Consider the following 24640-nt stretch of genomic DNA (forward strand, 5'->3'; position numbering starts at 1 on the left):
ATCATGTGTAGGAAATCATGCTCTGTGGAGTCGAAGACCTTGTGTTTAGCTTGTAATAAGTGGGGAATCTAAGAATCAAACTCAGATGAATATGGCTCCATAACATCTACTCTTTCCAGAATTTCTCACTGTCTCTGTTTATATTTTTTATCTAGGAAATAAAAAATTAAAGATCTATTCAACTATACTTTTTTCAGTAAAATGTTAGTTGATGTGCATTTTATTTTCCAAACACTGATGTAATTTGTTTAAAATGAAGGTATGATTGAATGAGTCATATAATTTCCATAAGGGTTTATTAATGGACAGGCATGGATTCAATTAAAAAGGAAATAAACATCTGTATAATACCTTCATTTTCTTGAAAGGGAACATTTTACAGAAGTTGGAAAATAGCAAGGAGGGAAAAGATCATGTCAGCACAATGTTACTGGTCATATACAACGCAATCTTATGTTTCATAGAGATTTCAACACAGGAAATGCGTATATTAGGAACTGCCTAATTCATAGGTTTTCCTTACCCACGTACAGTGGTTTCTTTGAATGACTCTGAAGGAAAAGTTGTAAGCAGTGCTTTTATACCAGCTTCAATAATGCATATTTCAAAGCCCAAACTAGTCAGCCATGTAACTGTTTACATAGTCAACATTCAGTGGGAAAATAAGTGTCAACAGGTTCCGTTTTTTCAGCCTGGAACAGCATGTGACCTTTCATTACAATCCTCATGAGTCTCTGATTAGGAAGGGAATATTTTATTTTTGTCTTTTCCATTCAATAAATCCAAAATTCTTAGTTTACTACCAATCTGAAAAAGAACAACTCACCCCACCCATCCCTACTCGTCCACTTAGCCACTTAAAAGAGTTACATAATCCTATTACATTAGAAACAGTGTTGGGAGGGTCGATATCTTTTCTATCTTCGTTTATGGCAAATAGCATAGTGGCTTGCACAGAGTAGAAAATTAATAAAATAGACTGTGGTTTCCTATAACATAAAACAAAATCAATAACGTAAAGCATTTAATATTCTGATTTCTATAATATCTTGGTAATGACCAACAATCTTTAGATCCCTAATAAAATCTGTAAGTATCTGAATGTCTTAAGGAACCCTTTGAACCATCTTTTCTAAAGAGACTCAAAACCATTCCATACTACCCTTGAAAACTATTGCATATTTTCTACTTCTTTTTTATTCACTATTATGACTCTAGCAATGTTATAATTTTCTTTTACTGCAGAAATCACATTTGTTAAACACTTGTCATGTATCATGCAGTGTGCCAAATGTCTAATCTCCATTTTCTTTTCAATAATCCATATTATGATGAGGGTATTCTTTTAAGCCCTATATGACAGAGCAGGGCATTGTGGCTTAGAAAACTTGGCAGAGACCTTTTGTGATCTGTAATACTGGGTGAGCAGTAAATCTAGAACTTGAATGTAGTTACTATCCACCTCCAACTTCTATGCTCTTATCCACTGAAATGCAGTATATCTTTTTTTTTAAAGATATTATTTATTTATTTCACAGAGGGAGAGACACAGCGAGAGAGGGAACACAAGCAGGGGGAGTGGGAGAGGGAGAAGCAGACTTCCTGCTGAGCAGGGAGCCCGATGGGGGGGCTTGATCCTGGGACCCTGGGATCATGACCTGAGCCGAAGGCAGACGCTTATCGACTAAGCCACCCAGGCGCCCCTGAAATACAGTAAATCTTCTAATGCTAGGATCACACTTCTCTTTCCATTAATAAAATTATCATCAACTGCTCACACCCTATTGAATCCCCCAAGTAGAAACACGAGAATAGTACTCAACTCCCTTTTCCTAAATCAAAATGAATAAGATGGTTTGTAGTTAGCTCCAAAATTACTGAACTCCATCTTTTTCCACCATTTATCCTGTCATTTCTTTATCCCAGCCTTTTATTATCTATATTGTCTAACATGTTACAATGGCCTTTGGCTTCCCTGTCTTGTATCTCACTCCCCACTGCTACAGAGATATGTATCCCCACATACTGCTGCCAGTGTATTCTTAAGATACATGTCTGATCACATCAACCATTTGTCTAAGTTCTTTGACAGTTACTCGTGACCTTCCAAGCACTGTCTCATGCTACTGAGTACAGCCCAACAGAGCCCTCTGAGATGGCTGTTGCCTACTTCTTTGGCTTCCCTGCCCCCCCCCCCCATTTATTTGAGACATATTTACAAGGTAGAATTGACTGAGATTGGTGACCTCCTGGATGTGAGATCGGAGGAGTGGAAGAGGAAAAGAAAATTAATTTCAATGCATATAAACTTAAGTATCTGAGGTATAGCAACGTGGAGATAAACACTGGAGTAAATTTTAGGAGATCTTTTTTTTCCAGTTATCTACTTAACATTTCAACAACTTCTTTTGCCAAGACAACTCAAACTCAAAATATACACAATCAGATCCGTGATCTCTCTGCGCCCCTTTCCTGATCTTTGAGTGCACCATGTCTCAAAGAGTTGCAGCGCCAACCATCCAGCTGTGGAGGCCAGGTATCCATGTCCGCTCCCTTTGTTTCAACCCCGGTCTTAGCTCTATCTTGTCACCACATCCTGCCTAGTTTACCTTAAATAGCTGTCATATCAGTTCTCTTCATTTCCCTACCATCTTCCAGATTCAAGCTATTATTTTATCTTCACTAATTTGATCTTGCATGTATTGGAATCTGTTTTATCCTCTCTGTAGTTTATTCTCTATCCTGAAGATGTCCTATTTTTTCTGTCTGAAAATCTGATTATATCATCTCCTGACCAAGTATACACAATCAGAACTTGTGTTTTTCCTTCATAGCACCTGTCATAGTTGTAATTTTGCTTTATTTGTATGCTTACTTGATTATTCACTTTCTTTCCCAAGCAACTCTCAGATCTATATGGCACTTGAAATCCACTGTATCCCCAGAAGCTAGTACAATGCCTAGTATAGAACAGCTATCACCATTTAATAAATAATTGAATAAATTAATTAATAGATGCACAGCAAAGACCTAGGCCTCTGGTTTGGTAGCAAGAAACATTCGGTGGATTCATGGTGCTGGATGTACAGGGGTTGGATCATTACCAAGGAAAAATGTGTATAGTGGAAAGGATATAGGTTCAAGTAGAGGTATCAGGCAGTCAGCCCAAGAAAGAGAATGAAATCTACAGTAAGAAAACTATAAGATAGCTATGTCATAGACACCAAGATAGGACAGAAACATATTGATCCACTGTGTGAATAGCTCAGAGTAATCTAGAAAGAAATTGAACACTATTGTTTCACAATCCATTTTACCTCTTTATTCTAATTTCTACCTAGTTTTCTCTTCATACAATCATCACATTTTTGACCTTTACAATTTTCTTTAGTCTCTATCATATACATGAAATGCTCTCATTTAATGTAAGACATTACATCTTCATTCAAGCACCCTCTGTAACTTTACCATTTCTAATAAGGTATTTTTTGACATTGCAAGGAAAAAAATACCCTTAATCTCAACTTGATTTAAATATTTAATGTATTTAACATTCTCACTGATTTTTCTGAGAAAAGGATTTTTCAATATCTCATATATTCACACAATGTGCTTAGTTCTCTGAATTTTTTAATGTTTTTATTTAAATTCCAATTAGTTAACATACAATGTAGTATTAGTTTCAGGCATACAATATGATTCAACACTTCCACACAATATCTGATGCTCATCACAACAAATGCAGTCCTTAATCCCCACCACATATTTATCCCATCCTCCCCTTCTGGTAACCATCAGTTTGTTCTCTATAGTTAAGAGTCTGTTTCTTGGTTTGCCTCTTTCTCTTTTTCCTCTTGCTCTTGTTTCTTAAATTCTACATATGAGTGCAATCACATGGTATTTGTCTTTCTCTAACTGACATATTTTGCTTAGTATAATACTCTCCAGCTCCATCTATGACGTTGCAAATGGCAAGATTTCTTTTTTATGGCTAAATAATATTCGTGTGTGTGTGTGTGTGTGTGTGTGTGACTTCTTTATCCATTCATCAGTCAACAGATGCTTGAGATATTTCCATAATTTGGCTATTGTGGATAATGCTGCTATAAACATCAGGGTGCATGTCTCCCTTTTAATTAGTATATTGTATTCTTTGGGTAAATACCTAGTAGTGCAATTGCTGGATCATAGGGTAGTTCTATTTGTAGCTTTTTGAGGAAACTCCATACTGTTTTCCAGAGTGGCTGCACCAGTTTGCATTTTCACCAGTATAAGAGTGTTCCCCTTTCTCCACATCCTCATCAACACCTGTTGTTTCTTGTGTTCTCGATCTGAGCTATTCTGACATGTGTGAAATGATATCTCGTTGTAGTTTTGATTTGTATTTCCCTGAAAATGAGTGGTGTTGAGCATCTTTTCACGTGTCTCTTGGCCATCTGTATGTCTTCCTTGGAAAAATGTCTATTCATGTCTTCTGCCCATTTTTAAATTATTCATTTTGGGGGTGTTGAGTTTTAGAAATTCTTTACATATTGTGGATACTAACCCTTTATCAGATATGTCATTTGCAAATATCCTCTCCCATTCCATAGGTTGCCTTTAGTTTTGTTTGATTGTTTCCTTCACAATACAGAAGCTTTTTATTTTGATGTAGTCCCAATAGTTTATTTTTGCTTTTGTTTCCCTTGCATTGAGAGATATATCTGGAAAGAAGCTGCTCTGGCTGATGTCAAAAAAGTTACTGCCTGTGTTCTCTTCTAGGATTTTATGGTTTCAGGTCTTACATTTAGGTCTGTAATCCCCTTTGAATTTACTTTTGTGTATGGTGTGAGAAAGTGGTCCAGTTTCATTCTTTTGCATGTTGCTGTCCAGTTTTCTCAACACCATTTGTTGAAGAGATTGTCTTTTTCCTATTGGATATTCCTTCCTGCTTTGTAGAAGATTAATTGATCATTTGGTTGTGTGGGAGCTTTTCCTCTATGGTCAAGAATGAGACAGGGATGTCCACTCTTACCACTTTTATTTAACACAGTACTAGAAGTCCCAGCCACAGCAATCAGACAACAAAAAGAAATAAAAGGCATCCAAATTAGCAAGGAAGAAGTAACACTTCACTATTTACACAGATCATGACACTATATATAGAAAAACCAAAAGACTTCACGAAAAATCCGTTAATTTTCTATGTCCACCTACACATCAATGTGATTTGCCTCTGAGTTTCTGGATATCTAGAGCCACACTTGCTTAATTTTTTTCCAAGCACTTGTCATAAACATACACTTAATGAATGCCTCACTGTGGTGGTGGTGTTAAAAGCTTCACAACATAAGCAATCAGAAAAATACACTTTCTCAGGAAACAATAAATCTGCTTATAAATGAGAAGGAAATGATTAATCATTTTAGTTTTTAAAGAATCTTTAAATCTGAAATATATGAATCATATACATGCATGGTACACATTTAAAATAAAATTATATTAGCAAGAAAACATACTCATCGTATCTGTCATATGAAGCATTACACAATTAACAAAAATCCTTTTAACATTTTTATACATGTATTGCACATAAGTATCAATGTTTTGTCTAAACTAAGTGCATAGAACATCATAGTAACTTAAAATGAGTATTTTGGTAAAAATGTAAAGAAAGGAATGTGTTTTTGTATAATATGCTTATATAAGTGGGTATATATGTATATATACATATACATGTATTATACATACACTTATATGAAGTATATATTATGTATGAAATTCAGAGGCATTCATAAAATAATACTGATTCTTTAATTAAATCAAGTTACCTCCAGCTTAATACAAGCTTTTTTGAAAAAGGATTTATCTAAACAATATCTATAAACTTTCAATTGTCATAAAACCCTGTTCCCTCCCAGGGCACAGCCCTGAGACTACATGCTTAAGCAGCAGGTTTGTAGAAATGGTGCATATAATAAGCAAGTAATCCTATAACTTGAGCACTGAAGTATTGGGGTGGGGGCCCACTGGGAAGTGGAGACAGACAGGAGTGCTGTTTTCCCAAGCTCTAGGCTCTTTAACAGAGTAAATTCAAGGCCTAAATGGAGAAACCTAGTAAATCAATTTGCAATTAGTTGACCAGAGGGAGAAAGAGGACACCCAGAACAAGATTCAATTACACTGAACAGCATTTGAAACCTGGGATCACCCAACTTAAAAATAAAATAAAAAGTTGTGTGTGTGGGAAAGTAAATCCAATCTTCTTCTAATTTCCTAGTTACATTTAAAGAAAATTACCTAGGAAAATTGCTATGGAATTAGTCCTTCAAGCCTTATTAGGCCATGCAGATCAACTATGTCAGTTCTAAAACTATATCATAATTTTTCCAGCACGTACTTTCATTAAGATGAAACAAAAAGAGTAGCAAATGAGCCTCTGGGTTGAAGTTCTCCATTTATTTTGCACTCACTATGTAGAGAAATGCTAATACTTAGGAAATAGTCATTTCCCTTGGAGAGTTCAGACCTCATAAAGTTCACATATAATTTCTGTTGACAGCAAATTAATATAAATTCAAATCTCATGAATATTGTATACTTTATAGGACTACTTTTAAAAAAGTGTATCCATTTACTAAATGGCTTTTAAGTAAGCTTATGATCCTCATAATTAGATCTGTCTAAAATATGTTTATTCTCTTATAGTTTTCTATAAAACCATTTGGAGTCTGCTTTAAGACCAGGATAGAAAACAGAAAAGTAAACCTTAAATGCCACCCTTGATACAATGATATGTATTCTGCTGATTATAATATCACAAATTCAAAGGCCCAAATAAATGAATGACCATGTTATTTTCAGAGTCAGCAAAGCTATGAGTCTGATAAGATTCCAGTTTCCAAATCAGTGACCACCCATCCAACATTTAATGTTAACTATTTAGTACACTCAATAAAAGTTAAGTTCAGGACCTTTTCTAGGGAAAAAAACAAATCCATAATGATGTATTTAAAGATCATTCAGAGCAGCAATGCAGAGAAAATAAATACACTCATAGCAGAGCTCTCTCATCATCCCAAACCCAAATTCACCAACCTACTTGGCAGATGTGCCTACAAACTCTTTCTTTCCTCTTGCTATAACTTTAAGGGTGGCTTCTGCCCTTCTCAAGGGCAAACCCTTTCCTAGTGTTCTGCATTCCATCTTCCTTTTAAGGACTTCTTCCCAGCAATTATTTCCTTTCTACTATACCATCAATACCCCTCTCTGTACTTACTTGATCATTCCCATTAACATAAAACATGGGTTACCTTTATCCATCTTAAATTAAAACACAACAAAACAAACTTCCTGGGCTCCAGTCCCTAGTGCTCCAGCTGTCACTCAATGTCTACACTATCCTTCACTGCAAAAATCCTCAAAAAATAGTTATTTTTCCTCATTTTCATTTGCATACATTTTTTTCCTTTTTCTACCTACTCCAATGAGACATTTGCCCATACCCCTCATTGAAACAGCCCTCACCAAGTAACAATGCCATTTACCTATCCAAAAACAATGTCAAACTTTTTATCATTTGTTGTGGGTTGAATTATGCCCCTCCCCAAAAGATATGTTGAGGATTTAACCTATGGTACCTATGACTATGACCTTATTTGGAAATAAGTTCTCTGTAGAGGTAATAAAACCTAAGATTAGGCCATACTCAGGTGGGAGGAGGATCCAGTATAATTGGTGATGTTATAAGAACAGAAGACAGAAACACAGGTACAGAGGGAGAATCCATGTGATGATGGAGGCACAGATTATCGTGATATGTCTACAAACCAAAGAACACCAGTGATTTCCAGAAACACCAGAAGCTAAGGGAAAGGCATAAAAGAGATTCTCCTGTAGATCCTTTAGAGAGAACCCGGTTCTGCCAACATTCTGATTTCAGACTCCTGGCCTCCAGAACTGTGAGAAAATAAGTTTCTGTTGTTTTAAGCCCCCAATTTGTAGTAATTTGTTATTGCAGCCAGGGGAGGGGGGGTAACTAATGCATCATCTTATTTAACCTCTCAACAGCATTTGACATGGTGAGCATTCTTTCCTTTGAAATTGTTTCTTCTTCCATGTTTGCAGCATGGCTCCCACCTGACTTTTCTCTTACTTGCTACTTTCAGTATTAGTTGCTGGCTCTTTCACACATTCCAGATCTCTAAATGTTGGGGTACCCTAAAGACCTGTCATAGGACTTCACTCTTTTTACCTACACTCTCTACCTAATAAATATTTGCAAGTCCATGACTTTATATACCATTTAGGTATTGGTATCTTTCAGATTTATATTCTAACCAAGACTTCTCCCCTAAGTTCCAAAGCAATATATGTAAAAGACAATCAACTTCTCTGCTTGAGTATCTAATAGGTGTCACAAAATTAATACTGCCAACACAGAACAATTTCATTATTGATGCCCGAAATCAGCATTCCTCAGGAGTTCTCTTGTTACAGTGAGTATCACTGACATCTACCACTTGTTCAAGCCAAAACCTGAGTAGTCACCCTACTTTCCTTTCTTTAATATTCCACACCAAATACATCAATGAGTCCTATCTGTTCTGCCTCCAAAACACAGACACTGTTCAGTAACTTCCCTCCATCTCTACTAGTACCACCCTGTTGTAAGAGTTTCGTCTCTTGCTGGTTGATTATAAAAGCTCCCTATCTTACCTCTTTGCCTCTCTCTAGGCCTCCTTCCCACATTTTCCACCCTGCACAGCAGCAGTGAGATCAATCTTTCTAAAGTGTAAACAAGATTAGGTCACTTCTCTATTTAAGTTGCCCATTGACCTTCTAGTTTAAAAACAGAAGAATATAAAAATTAAAATTAAAGAATAAAATCAAAATTCCTTAAAGTCTCTATGATCCGGCTGCTGATTTCCTCTCTGATTTCACCTGTCTCTATAATCCCTTTCAGTAAATATATTCCCGCCATTCTGGTCTTCTTACCTTCTCTTGAATATGTCATGACTGCTATTATCTCAGGAGCTTTTAATAGGCTGTTCCCTTTCCTTGGGATGTCTCTCTCTCTCTCTCAAATCCTTTTCTATTTTGGGTGTCTCTCCCTTCAAATTCTGTGGCTACCTTCTTCATGTCACTGAAGTCCCAACAGATGTCACCTCTTCGAAGTGATTTTCCTGTATACCTTAGCTAAATCAACCACTCTATTCAATCTCTTTCTACTCGATTTTCTACTTTTATGTTCTCCATAGTACCTATCCAGAGACGCATTTAATTTTTCCACTTTTATTGTGCTTACTTCTTATCTCCCTCTCTAAAATATAAACCCTTTAAGATCCTGGATTCTGAAGTACCCCAGTGTCCCAGGGACTAAAACAGTTTCAGGCATGAGCAGGTGCACAAGAAAATGTAGTGAGTGATTGGCAAGTGGATGGGAGCTGGGTAAGAAAATACATAGGCATATCATTTAGGAGACTATTATAGTAATTTCCTTAAGATATAATGGTAGTTTGAATCAAAGTAAATACGCAAACAATGAATCATGGAACACTACATCAAAAACTAATGATGTAATGAATGGTGACTAACATAATAAAATATAATTAAAAAAAATGATAGTTGAGATGGTGAAAAGTGAAGTAATTTGATTTACATTTAGGAGAAATTAGTGGTTCATTCAACATGAGTGAGAGAAAGTAGGGAGTCTACAGTAACTGACATGCTTCTATCTGAGTAAATGCACTCATTGTTAAAGGAAATACCAAGAGGAGAGAAAGACTTAAAAAGATATTTTTGAGAGGAAGTATACCACTGTGGTTAAAAATGTGGGTTCAGGGTCTCTAAAGCTATTTGTGTTTGTTGGTTCTACTGTGGAATCACGGGCCATTTTTTCAACCTTATGGAATCAAATTTCCATTCTTAATATAGATGGAATTTGTTCTTGTCAAGTATATTTTTAAATTTATATGAATGCTTTCTTAATCCTTATCTTGTTTGATCACTAATGATCATTTGTTCCTTCCTTGACATCCTTATCATGGATTCCTGTGACATCCCATTTTTTTGCCTTTCTTTCCACTTTTTTAGCTGCTCTTTCTATTAAGAGTAAGATAAATTTCAAACTTTCCTGTTGTAATTTAGAAGGCCTTCCAGAGTCTAGTCACTATCCATATTTCCAACTTCACTTCTTTAATCTCACTTGTCCACCTCCTCCAAGAAACTTTCCCTGATTTCAAGTCCAGGTTAATTCTATTAAATTATCTAACCAAAGTATGAATTTTTCTCTCTATGAAGTATGTTGAGGATTTTGTCTGCATGTGAAATTTCCAAGAGCCCTGATAGAAAAATTGCAACTATTTTTTGAGAAAACTTTGGTAAAATAGACCTCCTTATACACATATTTTTCTGTTGCTGTTTTAAATTTTTCATCACACTACTTCTGATTATTTTTCTGTAAGAAACTTATTACAGTTTGAGCATGAGTATTTGCCCTTTTTTTATCCATGACTTGGAACATTTTAAAACCTACAGAAGACTGTTATCACTAATATTATATTAACAAAAGGTAAAAGTAAATATATATTCCAAATAACATTAAAAACTACATATTTGGGGCTCCTGGGTGGCTCAGTCATTAAGCGTCTGCCTTGGGCTCAGGTCATGATCCCAGGGTCCTAGGATCGAGCCCCGCATTGGGCTCCCTGCTCAGCGGGAAGCCTGCTTCCCCTCTCCCACTCCCCCTGCTTGTGTTCCCTCTCTCGCTATGTCTGTCAAATAAATAAAATCTTAAAACAAACAAACAAACAAAAAAACCTACATATTTGATGTAGCACACATTTTAATAAAGCAAGACCATATTCTCCTTGGATGATTAAAAAATTACGTCTCTCCCTTATGTGGTTTCTATCACATCTCCCAAGGTAGGATTACAAGGCAAACTACAGGACTATCTTCTGAAGGTACCATGAAATCAGGTAGGCACAGGGCAAAACTTGGGGGTCAGTGGATGATGTGACGTAGAAGAGTGTACTAGGAGGCTGAGCTGAAAAGAAGCAGCAACTTTCAACATAATACTAGCACAACATTGAAGATGACAACCAGTCTACCAATGCATTTTCTCTACAATAGATGTATGGAATCATTTTTTTCACCATGTGAGTACTTTTACAGATGTAAGTGGGAATAAAATTTTTTTCTACATACTTTGTATAATATATAAGACAAAGAACCATATTATATCCCTCATGAATTACTTCTCAGGGAAGACATTAAAACATATATTATTGGGACACCTGGGTGGCTCAGTCGTTAAGGGTCTGCCTTTGGCTCAGGTCATGATCCCAGAGTCCTGGGATCGAGCCCCACATTGGGCTCCCTGCTCCACAGGAAGCTCCTGCTTCTCCCTCTCCCACTCCCCCTGCTTGTGTTCCCTCTCTTTGTGTCTCTCTCTGTCAAATAAATAAATAAAATTTAAAATATATATATATTATTAATACCAACTGTGCCTTTAATGTATACATTTTTAGTTGTTAGATGACGTGTACTCACGCTCACTTTTCCATTGCGATTGTCTTCTTCTCTCACTGCCAGAGCCTTCAGAAAATTATCTTGCAGGTCTTTACCAGCACTTGTTAATGTCCTATAAAAAGCAGGTCTTCAGTTGTAATACATTAGAAAACAAATATATCAAAAACATTCAGGGGCCACAAACCACACTTCTTTATTCCAAATGACAATGTCCTTATAACACAAAAACTATATATACAATTAATATAAATCATACACAATTATTATAATTTACTAAATTTCTCAAATTATTATACAGTTATAGAATCTGTATTTATGAATACTTAGAATCATGTCTATAAATATCATACATGCCTCTGTCAATACTCAAGCCAGATATAGTTAATTTCATTTACACATCTGTTTTATTTTTTTATCACAGCATGCAAATTTATTTATACCTCTCATTACCCACAATAATTTTAGATTGCTTATAATTTAAGTACAATTTATTTATTTAATATAAGAAAATTAAAATACTAGAAACCTAAGCCAATTCCCTTGCTGGCATAGAGCATTAATCTTACCTCTATGAGGATATAAAAAAGGCAAAAAAGGAAAGAACTAGGTTGAGTCATCTCTGTTAGATAAAAAGAAACATTAAGAATACGGGGTGCCTGCCTGGCTCAGTTGGTAAAGCATGAGATTCTTGATCTCAGGGTTGTGAGTTCCAGCCCCCTGTTGGGTATAGAGATGACTTAAAAAAAAAATCTTAAAAAAAAAAAGAACTCAAGAGAGGTTATAAAATAAAAAATAAGTTCTGAAGATGACTATTATACTGACAATATGTTAAGATCATACTGTTCCTTTTTTTTGTTACTACTATTCAAGTCTTATACACATAGACTTACATCATTTCCTATAACCTCTATGAGAAAGATAAAAGTATTTTTGTTATACAAACTGGGAACAGAGAGGATAAGGTCTAGAACTCCTAAGCTATATGCAGCAGAGTCAAAAAGTTATGTAAATAATGTTATTATACCATGCTACATCTGAGAACCGGAAACTTCTCATCAAGGGGAAATATTGGGCAAGAAAGTTAATGCAGTGTGTGGTAAGGAGTTCTTAAAATCTTTAACATGCATTACTCTTACTTAACTAGATTTAACAGTCAGTGACCTGAGAAACCTTGCTTAAATAAATATCACAAAAGGAGTCACTTCCTCAAGAAGTGAAGTAGGTCTGTTACAAAATATTAGGGTTATAAGTTTTATAAAGGCAAATACTCCATCTTTGTTGTTTACACTCCACTACACTTCCAAAATGGGGTAAAAGTTATATGGATGAGTTAATTTTTACCAATCATGTTTAATCATTAGCCAAAGGCATTTATATAATCCTACATGAATGAGTATAAATATATTCTTAATCCTTAACAATTAGACTTCTGGTTTTATGATTTAATTATGTTGTTTGTGTCATCACACATATTTGTATTACTAGATTAACACTCAAAGAGAGTAATAATGAAAGAGAAAAAATGGAAAACTGTTAAAATAGAAATATTTCCATGAGTTATTTTCTTAAGAGGTCACTTATTTTAAAGATTACAAAGTCTTTCAGTAAATATTTATGAGTTATTAATCATCTCAGAATTTTAAATGTAAAATTAGTTTTCTAATAGGCAAGGTTTGAATAATCATTGAGATGTGTTCTAATAAGCAGTTTCTAAATAAACACTAAATCAAATTTGAGATTAAATTGGTCTTAATAGCAACACTTTTTTTATCTATTGGGCAGTCTTTGTACTAGTCTCTATACTAGGTATTTTGCAAATACTTTCAATTATCTTCAAATCAAGCCCTAAGGGAGGACATGCTTATTTCCACTTTAGAGACGAACTTGATGATAATCAGCTGGCATTCGGTTTTTAACTTAAATATCACTAACCCCAAGGCATTATTTTACTATACTGAAGCCTCACGATATATCAAAACAGCATTTGATGCAATAGTACTTTTACAGAAAACAATGAGAATTCACTGGGAAGAGGAAACTTAAAGTAACAGGAGTGGGGGTACAGTGAGGAATGCAACCTTCATCAGGAGGTGCCCCTAGGAGTTATCAGAGGCTGGTGGTCTTGAAACCTCTATGGAAAGCTAATCAGCCATAATCATCACTCCATTCTAGAATAGAATTCTGATCAACTACTTGTTCAGAGGTAGGTTTGATTTCTAGCCAGTGAAATCTGGTATAGCCTACATTTAATAATTCTAGAATTTATATTCAATCCATCTGCACTTGTTTGAATATGTAATTCAACTTCTCTGTGCCTCAATTACTTTGAAATGATGTTTTTGTATACTTACTTTGGAAAAATTTAGTGGAGAGTATAGTAAAATGTAGTGGATAAGTAAAAGTTTATTATAAAACTTTTACAATATTATCTTCTTAGGAAATAAGCACACATCTATGAAAAAGCAGTTTTCAGAAATAGCTTTATTTTCCATGGATAAGTTTACTGACAAAACTATATGCATGTATTTTTGTGGTCTCAAATAATATAAATTTTATTTTTTTTGAGGCCAAAATTGAAAATTATCTGCAAACTTGATAAAAATATGATTTTATTTATCACAATGTGTGCATTTTTAGATAATTTATTTGAGTATTAAATATGGGAGATATATTTCTATTGTACTTTGATGTAGGACACCTGTTGCCTTGTCTTCTACATTTTCTCCAGGACAATATAACACCTTTTTTGCTTTGTTTTTTATATAAATTAGGAGGGAAAAAAATCCTGCTTCTCCTCAAATAGTGTTTTATAAATTTCTCTAACATTGGTAAACATCTTCACATACCTTCTTTCAGTCTATTATTGTATATTTGCTCTGTATAATCAATCTGGGTGCTATCACAAAATACCATAGTTTGGGTGTCTTAAACAATAGAAATTCATTTTCTCACATATCTGGAGGCTGGAAGTCCAAGGACAGGGTACCAGCACCATCTGCTTCTAGTAACTGCTCTCTTCTCCTAAGCAACTCACTATATTTGTACTAGTATCTCACTGTGCTTTTAATATCCATTTCTCTGATTACTTTTGGTTTTTTTTCTAAATTGTATGTCCTCCAAAAGCTACATGGATACCAAAAATTGTATAGAAGGAACAAAAGCAACCAGTGAACGATTTCAAGTCCTTTCCTTTGAGCATTAATTCAACAGGACAATCTATCTTTAATATCTAAGGGATTGTTTTTTAAAGATCTAAAAGGGAAAAATAGTGGAACTAAATCCAATGTGTGTTTTTTTACTCTCTTGTATTTTCTTGTAAACTATTCTTAGTGGCTTTTTTTCTTCCTTCCTTCCTTCCTTCCTTTCATTCTTTTTTTTTTTTTTTATTTAATTGGAACAATGTTCCTTAGGAGTTAGATCGATCAGGATTATATTTAGAGAGATCTATGGTTTAGGGATTTTTACACTATATACTGTTATTTCCATGGAATTTCCAGGAGGTCATCAATTTGTATTCTAATCACTTTCAGAAACGAAAAAGACTTCTTGAGAAATGAAATTCATTTATGGGTAGGGAGGAATGAGAATCAAATTTTCATTAAGATAAATGGCACCACTTCCCCCCCGCCCCCAGCCCGCCCCTTTTCTATGTGAGAGTTTATAAATTACCAAATGTACAGTAAAGCTATCAGCATCTCTGGGAAGAAGCTTCAACTGTTTGAAGCACACAGAAGAAAGACAAGAAGCGCTAAGATATACACTAGACAGCTGTTCTTTTTCATCTTCTATTTTGAAGAGAACCCAAGTGGGAGTCCTGAAATCTATGGTATCTTCCATCAGTCAAAGTCTACTCCCCCCTGGATGGAAAGCTGTGCCTTTCTTTGAAGGGACAAAATGGCCTGGCTTCTGTCTGAGAAAGTGTCCCTGAACTCCTCTTTTCTGGTACATCTGGAAAATTTCTGTAGTTAATTCCTAAACATGGTAGGTTAAGATGTTCTCACATTTCAAGGGGAACCAAAAAAAAAAAAAAAAAGGTTGCTTAGAGAGGAAATAAACGTTCTTAGTCTCTAAATGTGATTTTATTCTGAAAACACATTCAAATATAACTTTATTACTCTCTTCTGGGAGGTATCTAAATCTTTTACCTGATTTGAAATAGACTTCCTGATCTTCTAGTTGTATAGTGAAAGCCAATGAGAAAATAGAAAGCAAAGAAAGCAAGCTTGTTTTTGATATGCCTGCCTCCAGACTCCTCTCTACCTGTGGGAATCAGCCCCATCGCTCCACAGAACACTGAGCAAAAATAGGCTTTAGAAAGGTGAAGGCCTTCAGGCTCAGCATCTTTAGGCTGTACATGCCTAATCTCTATGTGTGTGTCTGTAGTTCATGTATTTGAAAGATTCCATCTAAGGAGGTGAAGAATTTGACATAATGGAATTCCAGGGGGCAGCTTCTCACCAGCAAAAAGCAGTCAAAACAGAAGCCCATTCTGCATTTCTCAACAACTACACAAGATGGCAGGGACTGTCACACATGAGGGTGGTGGGCTCAGAGCAGAAGAGTATAATGATGAGGGAAGGGGTGTAGGGAAGAAGAGATTTATCAGTGTGAGACGCTGGGGAGAAAGATACCTGAAGAAGACTGTTGGGAAGGCTTGCTGCATTACCCCCTCTGTATAAAGCCCTGTTATTCCTTTAATAAAACTGGCAGTATTAAGAGGTTAAGTCTGACCTCTAGTGACAAGGAGAGTTTAGAAAAGATGAGGCAACATTAAAATGAGAGACAGAGACAGAGACACGGGAGGAAAGAGGCAGATGGATGGAAGCATCCCAGACTTCGGTGCCATCTAAGGAAGGTTCAGCAAAGCCATGTCCTTGAACCAAAGTCAGCCAATAAAGATTCACAGGTCCACCTTAATATCCCTGTCACACTCAGTCATTGAGGGGGAGCAGCCTATGGGAGGTGTGGCCTTGGTGCAAATGTACAACAGGTTTCAAAGAGCAGCATCTAAAGGGACCCTCAGTTACCTACACTCTCTATATAAGATGTATTCTCATCACCACCACAATCTTTCACCCAAACCAAAAATCTTGAGGTTCAAAAACACCAACATAATAACTCATTTGTTTTATCACAAATATAGTCTCAAAATAAAATTGCCAATATTAGCGACACTAATATGCTTATTGAAAACACTTTAAGACTTTTTGCAGATCCTTTTTTCTTTAGCTTATATACCTCTAGGGATGAATGGCCAGATTACTGTGCTTTAAAGCATTTCACTTGGTAAAAGTTCTTTCTTTATGCTATGATACCAGCTAGATATACAATTAGGTTCATTTGTTGATTTTATTTCAATTTGAAAGATATTTCAAATTTTGCCTTATAGTTATATGAAAATATGCATAGAATTCTAAAATAAAATCTATAATTTAGAAATTTAGAAAAGTCTAGTTTTCATCTCCCCCAGTTCCATTTACCCTATTCCATTCTCTTCCTTCTATATAGAGCATCACTTTATTTTTAATTCCAGTTAGTTAACATACAGTGTTATATTAGTTTCAGATGTAAAATATATTGATTTAACACTTGCATACATCAGCCAGTGATCATCACAAATGTACTCCTTAATCCCCATCACCTATTTCACCCATCCCCACCCACCTCCCCTCTGGTGACCATCAGTTTGTTCTCTACAGTTAAGAGTCTGTTTCTTGGTTTGTCTCTCTCTCTTTTCTTTCCCTTCATAGAGCATCATTTTTTAAAAATATCCTTAAATTGCTTTATTAACTGTTACTATTTTTAATACAAGCATATCTATTTGTTATCTAGCTAGCTAGCTAGCTAGGTAACTTACTTATGTAAATAGTAGCCTCCTATACATATTTTCCTCAAACTTGCTTTTTCACTTAGCATTATATTCAGGGAATTATACCATACTAGTAAGAGACATTTTCACTACTTTTTTTAGTTGCATGGTACTCCACTATAGGAATATATCACAGTTTAGTCACTTAACTACTGATGGTCATTGGTTTGCTTCTTGTTATTTGCTATGATAAATACTGCTTCAGTGTTTAGCTTTGTGTAAAGGTCATTTTCATGGTTTTGCCACTATATTTTGGGGACAAATTCCTAGAGGTAGATTGCTGGTCAAAGAGTACATGAATATTTTATTTAGTTAAAATTTGGTAATCTAAATTCCCCTTCAGTGGGGCTGGGGTCTTCTGCAGTCCTCCCTACAATTTATAATAGTGCCAGTTTCTGCACAGCCTCATTAACAAAGTATGCTCTAAAGCTTTTAGATTTTTGCCGGTCTAGTACATGAGAAACTCAGCACAATTGTGTATTTGTCTTATTATAAACAAAAGTGAACTTATTTTCATATATAGAGAGACCATTTGCACTTCTTTTTCTTTAAACTCTATGTTGATACCTCATTTTTCTATAGTATCGTTAGCCTCTTTCTTCTCTTTTTTCTTCTTTAAACATGATGAATTTTAGCTCTTCTCTGTGATGTAAGTTGCAAATATTTTCCCCACCTTTTCATTTGTCATTCTACTTTGCTTATGGTGCATTTTACCAAGAAAATGTTTCATTTTTATGTCATTAAAATAATTTATAAGTGTTACAAATCATTCTGTTACAATGGATTTTGAATCACCAGTTATAGAGGAATCCATCCATATTTTCTTCTAGAACGTGGAAGTTTTCCTTTTTATTTATTAATTTGTTTTAACATTCATGTCTCTAATTCCTTGGCATTTACCCTGATGTGAAGTGTGATAAATTGATCTTATTTCAACTTTTTCCATTTGGCTATTCAGTTATCTCAACACCAATTATTTAAAAATCAATCTTTGTTTTTTCCATTGATTTGAGATGATGTCTTTCCATATATACTTGGCTCTATTTCTGTGTTTTCTGTTTTCTATTTTGTTTCATTGCTTTGTCTATTTGTGTATCAGTACCACATTATCCTGTTTTAATATCTGGTAAAACTAGCCCCTCTCATTGTTGGTTCTTTTTCAGGGGTGTTATGATTTTTTTTGTGTAGATATTCTTGGTTATTTGCTTTTCTCAAATGGATTTAAAAAAATTTTTTTTTATTTTATTGTGTTATGTTAGTCACCACACACTACATCATTAGTTTTTGATGTAGTGTTCCATGATTCATTGTTTGTGTATAACACCCAGTGCTCCATTCAGTACGTGCCCTCTTTAATACCTATCACTAGGCTAACCCATCCCCCCATGCCCCTCCCCTCTAGAACCCTCAGTTTGTTTCTCAGAGTCCATAGTCTATCATGGTTCGTCTCCCCCACCAATTTCCCCTCCCTTCATTTCTCCCTTCCTACTATGTTCTTTTTTTTTTAAACATATAATGTATTATTTGTTTCAGAGGTACAGGTCTGTGATTCAACACTGCTACACAATTCACAGTGCTCACCACAGCCATACCCTCCCCAATGTCTATCACCCAGCCACCCCAACCCTCCCACCCCCCACCACTCCAGCAACCCTCAGTTTGTTTCCTGAGATTAAGAATGCCTCATATCACTGAAATCATATGATACATGTCTTTCTCTGATTGACTTATTTCGCTCAGCATAATACCCTCCAGTTCCATCCACCTCATTGCAAATGGCAAAATTTCATTCCTTTTGATGGCTGCATAATATTCCATTGTGTATATATACCACATCTTCTTTATCCATTCATCTGTCGATGGACATCTTGGCTCTTTCCATAGTTTGGCGATTGTGGACATTGCTGCTATGAACATCAGGGTGCACGTACCCCTTCGGATCACTACATTTGTATCTTTGGGCCAGTAATGCAATTGCTGGGTCATAGGGCAGCTCTATTTTCAACTTTTTGAGGAACATCTATACTGTTTTCCAGAGTGGCTGCACCAGCTTGCATTCCCGCCAACAGTGTAAGAGGGTTCCCCTTTCTCTGCATCCCCGCCAACATCTGTCATTTCCTGACTTGTTAATTTTAGCCACTCTGACTGGTGTGAGGTGGTATCTCATTGAGGTTTTGATTTGGATTTCCCTGATGCTGAGTGATGTTGACCACTTTTTCATGTGTCTGTTGGCCATTTGGATGTCTTCTTTGCAGAAATGTCTGTTCATGTCTTCTGCCCATTTCTTGATTGGATCATTTGTTCTTTGGGTGTTGAGTTTAATAAGTTCTTTACAGATTTTGGATACTAAACCTTTATCTGATATGTCATTGGCAAATATCTTCTCCCATCCTGTTGGTTGTCTTTTGGTTTTGTTAACTGTTTCTTTTGCTGTGCAAAAGCTTTTTATCTTGATGAAGTCCCAATAGTTCATTTTTGCCCTTGCTTCCCTTGCCTTTGGCGATGTTTCTAGGAAGAAGTTGCTGCGGCTGAGGTCAAAGAGGTTGCTGCCTGTGTTCTCCTCTAGGATTTTGATGGACTCCTGTGTCACATTTAGGTCTTTCAACCATTTTGAGTCCATTTTTGTGTGTGGTGTAAGGAAATGGTCCAGCTTCATTCTTCTGCACGTGGCTGTCCAATTTTCCCAACACCATTTGTTGAAGAGACTATCTTTTTTCCATTGGACATTCTTTCTTGCTTTGTCGAAGATTAGTTGACCATAGAGTTGAGGGTCCATTTCTGGGCTCTCTATTCTGTTACATCGATCTATGTGTCTGTTTTTGTGCCAGTACCATACAGTCTTGATGATTACAGCTTTGTAATAGAGCTTGAAGTCCGGAATTGTGATGCCACCAGCTTTGCTTTTCTTTTTCAGCATTCCTCTGGCTATTCGGGGTCTTTTCTGGCTCCATACAAATTTTAGGATTATTTGTTCCATTTCTTTGAAAAAAGTGGATGGTATTTTGATAGGATTGCATTAAACGTATAGATTGCTCTAGGTAGCATTGACATCTTCACAATATTTATTCTTCCAATCCATGAGCATGGAACGTTTTTCCATTTCTTTGTGTCTTCCTCAATTTCTTTCATGAGTATTTTATAGTTTTCTGAGTACAGATTCTTTGCCTCTTTGGTTAGATTTATTCCTAGGTATCTTATGGTTTTGGGTGCAATTGTAAATGGGATCAACTCCTTAATTTCTCTTTCTTCTGTCTTGTTGTTGGTATATAGGAATGCCACTGATTTCTGTGTATGGATTTTATATCCTGCCACTTTACTGAATTCCTGTATGAGTTCTAGCAGTTTTGGGGTGGAGTCTTTTGGGTTTTCCACATAAAGTATCATATCATCTGCAAAGAGTGAGAATCTGACTTCTTCTTTGCCGATTCGGATGCCTTTTATTTCTTGTTGTTGTCTGATTGCTGTGGCTAGGACTTCCAATACTATGTTGAATAGCAGTGGTGATAGTGGACATCCCTGCCATGTTCCTGACCTTAGGGGGGAAGCTCTCAGTTTTTCCCCATTGAGAATGATATTTGCTGTGGGTTTTTCATAGATGACTTTTATGATATTGAGGTATGTACCCTCTATCTCTATACTCTGAAGAGTTTTGATCAAGAAAGGATGCTGTACTTTGTCAAATGCTTTTTCTGCATCTATTGAGAGGATCATATGATTCTTGTTCTTTCTTTTATTAATGTATTGTATCACATTGATTGATTTGAAGATGTTGAACCAACCTTGCAGCCCAGGGATAAATCCTACTTGGTCGTGGTGAATAATCCTTTTAATGTGCTGCTGGATCCTATTGGCTAGTATTTTGGTGAGAATTTTTGCATCCATGTTCATCAGGGATATTGGTCTGCAATTCTCCTTTTTGATGGGGTTTTTGTCTGGTTTTGGGATCAAGGTAATGGTGGCCTCATAAAACGAGTTTGGAAGTTTTCCTTCCATTTCTATTTTTTGGAACAGTTTCAGAAGAATAGGTATTAATTCTTCTTTAAATGTTTGGTAGAATTCCCCTGGGAAGCCATCTGGCCCTGGGCTTTTGTTTGTTGGGAGATTTTTGATGACTGCTTCAATTTCCTTAGTGGTTACAGGTCTGTTCAGGTTTTCTATTTCTTCCTGGTTTAGGTTTGGTAGTTTATACATCTCTAGGAATGCATCCATTTTTTCCAGATTATCTAATTTGCTGGCATAGAGTTGCTCATAATATGTTCTTATAATTGTTTGTATTTCTTTGGTGTTGGTTGTGATCTCTCCTCTTTAATTCATGATTTTGTTGATTTGGGTCATTTCTCTTTTCTTTTTGATAAGTCTGGCCAGGGGTTTATCAATCTTCTTAATTCTTTCAAAGAACCAGCTCCTAGTCTCATTGATCTGTTCTATGGTTCATTTGGTTTCTATTTCATTGATTTCCGTTCTGATCTTTATTATTTCTCTTCTCCTACGGGGTTTAGGCTTTACTTGCTGTTCTTTCTCCAGCTCCTTTAGGTGTAGGGTTAGGTTGTGTATTTGAGACCTTTCTTGTTTCCTGAGAAAGGCTTGTATTGCTATACACTTTCCTCTTAGGACTGCCTTTGCTGCATCCCAAAGATTTTGAACAGTTGTGTTTTCATGTTCATTGGTTTCCAGGAATTTTTTTAATTCTTCTTTAATTTCCTGATTGACCCATTCATTCTTTAGTAGGATGCTCTTTAGCCTCCATGTATTTGAGTTCTTTCTGACTCTCTTGTGATTGAGTTCTAGTTTCAAAGCATTGTGGTCTGAAAATATACAAGGAATGATCCCAATCTTTTGGTACTGGCTGAAACCTGATTTGTGACCTAGGATGTGATCTATTCTGGAGAATGTTCCATGGGCACTAGAGAAGAATGTGTATTCTGTTGCTTTGGGATGGTATGTTCTGAATATATCTGTGAAGTCCATTTGGTCCAGTGTGTGATTTATATTGTCTAGGTCATTAAAAATAATTCAAACACTGATGACCATGGACCAGGATTACTTTAAATTTCTAAATGTCATAGCTTGTGATTTTAAAGATGGTTGCCTTGACTAGAATGGTATAAAAGAATGGCATGAAACTGGAGTTGTAGCTTCTCTGCATCATGGTAACCCATGTGCACACCAGCTCCTATAGACGTTGTGAACTTGAATTATTGCTACGCCTTTCAAAGACAGGAAGATACTCACTCTAGTTGCCATACCTCCAGTCCTAAGTTTTCTATTAAGCTAATTAAACATAGTATCAGATTAAAACCATGTGTTTGATGAGTCTGATCATCAAATTGAACTAAAAAACCATCATACTGTGTACGACTTACTCTATTTTTGTCTATAATAATTTATCTATTTAGGCAGTTAATCTCTACTCTGGTCTATTTTAGATAGTTGTGTTTATCTACAAAATTTATCTATATCATCTAATGTTTACAAATTTCTTTTCATTGTGTTGCATAGTCTCTTGATTTTTTTAAAGTCTTCTGTTTTAATAGTTATACCCCTCTTAATCATTTCTCATTCTATGCATTTGTAGTTTTTCCCTTTTATCTTAATTGGGTTAGCTAGTAGTTTGACTATTTCATGTTTTTTCCCCAAAGAACTAGCATTTGGATTTACTCTACATTTTTTTCTTCATTTATTTCAGATTTTTAAATTAATGTCTTCCTTTTTCTTTTTTACGGTACTCTGTAGTCCTTTTTCTACTTTTTCAATTGGGTGCTTAATTCATTTTCATTTTTTCATTTTATTGATATAGATACTTAGTTGCCATTATATTTTCCTTTGAAAATTGCTTTAACTACTTCCCATAGATTGACAGTTGTATATTCACTATTCTTATTTTTTTAAGATTTTATTTATTTATTTGAGAGAGAGAGAGAGCACAAGCAGGGGAGCAGGGGGAGCTGCAGGCAGAGGGAGAAGGAAAAGCAGGCTCCCCACTGAGCAGAGAACCCCATGCAGGACTCCATCCCAGGACCCCGGAGACCATGACCTGAGCCAAAGGCAGATGCTTAACCAGCTGAGCCACCCAGGCACCCCTCAGTATTCTTATTTTTAAGAAATTCTACTATTTCTTTCTTTGCTTCCCCTTTGATCAAAGAGTTATTTAATTAGATGTTTTTAATGCTCCACTTTAAAAGACTTTTTCATTGTTGTTGTTATTAATGTTGTCTTATTCAGTTGTGGTCTCTTTGTAGTTATGGGAGGGGGAGTAATTAAGGGATTTTTTTTTTGGTGTCTCTGTGTGGGCAAGATACAGTCCAACTTGGAGAATGTTCCATGTGGACTTCTAAAGAGAAAGTCTTTGTTAACAGAGTTTAGAGCTGAATATGTATTTCTAAAAATACCTAATTAATTATATTGTCTTTTATCTCTTTAGTAAATATTTGTCCATTTACTCTGTTTTAGATTGAGAGAATGTGTTAAAATCTCTTAGTAGCATTTCTGCTATTTATCATTTCCTCTACTGTGGTTTCTACTTTATAAATCTGTGTCATTGGGCAATTAACTGAGTAATGACTAAAACTCTTGTTTCTATACTCGTGAACTATATAGCGTGAAGCATTATAATTTGCCCTTCATTGTCTGTTAATGCCTTTTCAACTTGAATGCTAATTTATTAGATAACAAAATTGTAACTCTTACTCTTTTATTTGTCTAAAATACTTGTGTTTTATTTATTTAGTTTTACATTTCTGTATTTCTTTAATTTAGATGTGTCTTTGTATAAAATATAACTACTTTGTCTTTATGATTCAATTAAGTTCATTTATACATATTGATGATTGATAAGTGAGGCCTTAGTTTTTTTCATATTTCTTTATATTTTATATATGGATATGGATTCATATCTCATCATAAATGCACACACACACACAGAAAGTTTTTTCAGTAAGAAGTCCATGTTGTTATATCTTCTTCTGTATATTTCCTGGCATTAATATGTTTATATTTTGCTCAAATGATTACCTTTATATGAAACTCTTTTCCCCCTTTTTTAAACTAATGTTTGTTTTTCCTACTATGAAAAAAATCAAATTTCACTACCAGTATTTTTTCTTCTATTCTTTCCTATCCCTAAACATCTAATTTGAAATAATATGCCTTTTATTCTCACTTAATACCTATACAGCAGTTAATGATCTTATTCTATTTTTCACATACTTTCCCTTATTTTTGATAGTTACTGTATCTGTATTATCGATGCACATATCA

At 35.3% G+C, this 24640-nt stretch overlaps 1 protein-coding gene across 1 annotated transcript in view; it reads right to left on the reverse strand.

Moving 5' to 3' along the window:
• CFAP299 (cilia and flagella associated protein 299) overlaps positions 1 to 24640 on the reverse strand; it is a 565449-nt gene that overhangs the window by 346095 nt on the left and 194714 nt on the right. Inside the window, exon 3 of the mRNA XM_035004699.1 lies at positions 11536 to 11626. Coding sequence (XP_034860590.1) covers positions 11536 to 11626 — 91 coding nt within the window. The remainder of the gene's footprint in view (positions 1 to 11535; positions 11627 to 24640) is intronic.

This window comes from Mirounga leonina, unplaced genomic scaffold (assembly GCF_011800145.1).
Source record: "Mirounga leonina isolate KUSES-001 unplaced genomic scaffold, KU_Mleo_1.0 Mir_129, whole genome shotgun sequence".
In the NCBI taxonomy this organism is placed as follows: domain Eukaryota; kingdom Metazoa; phylum Chordata; class Mammalia; order Carnivora; family Phocidae; genus Mirounga; species Mirounga leonina.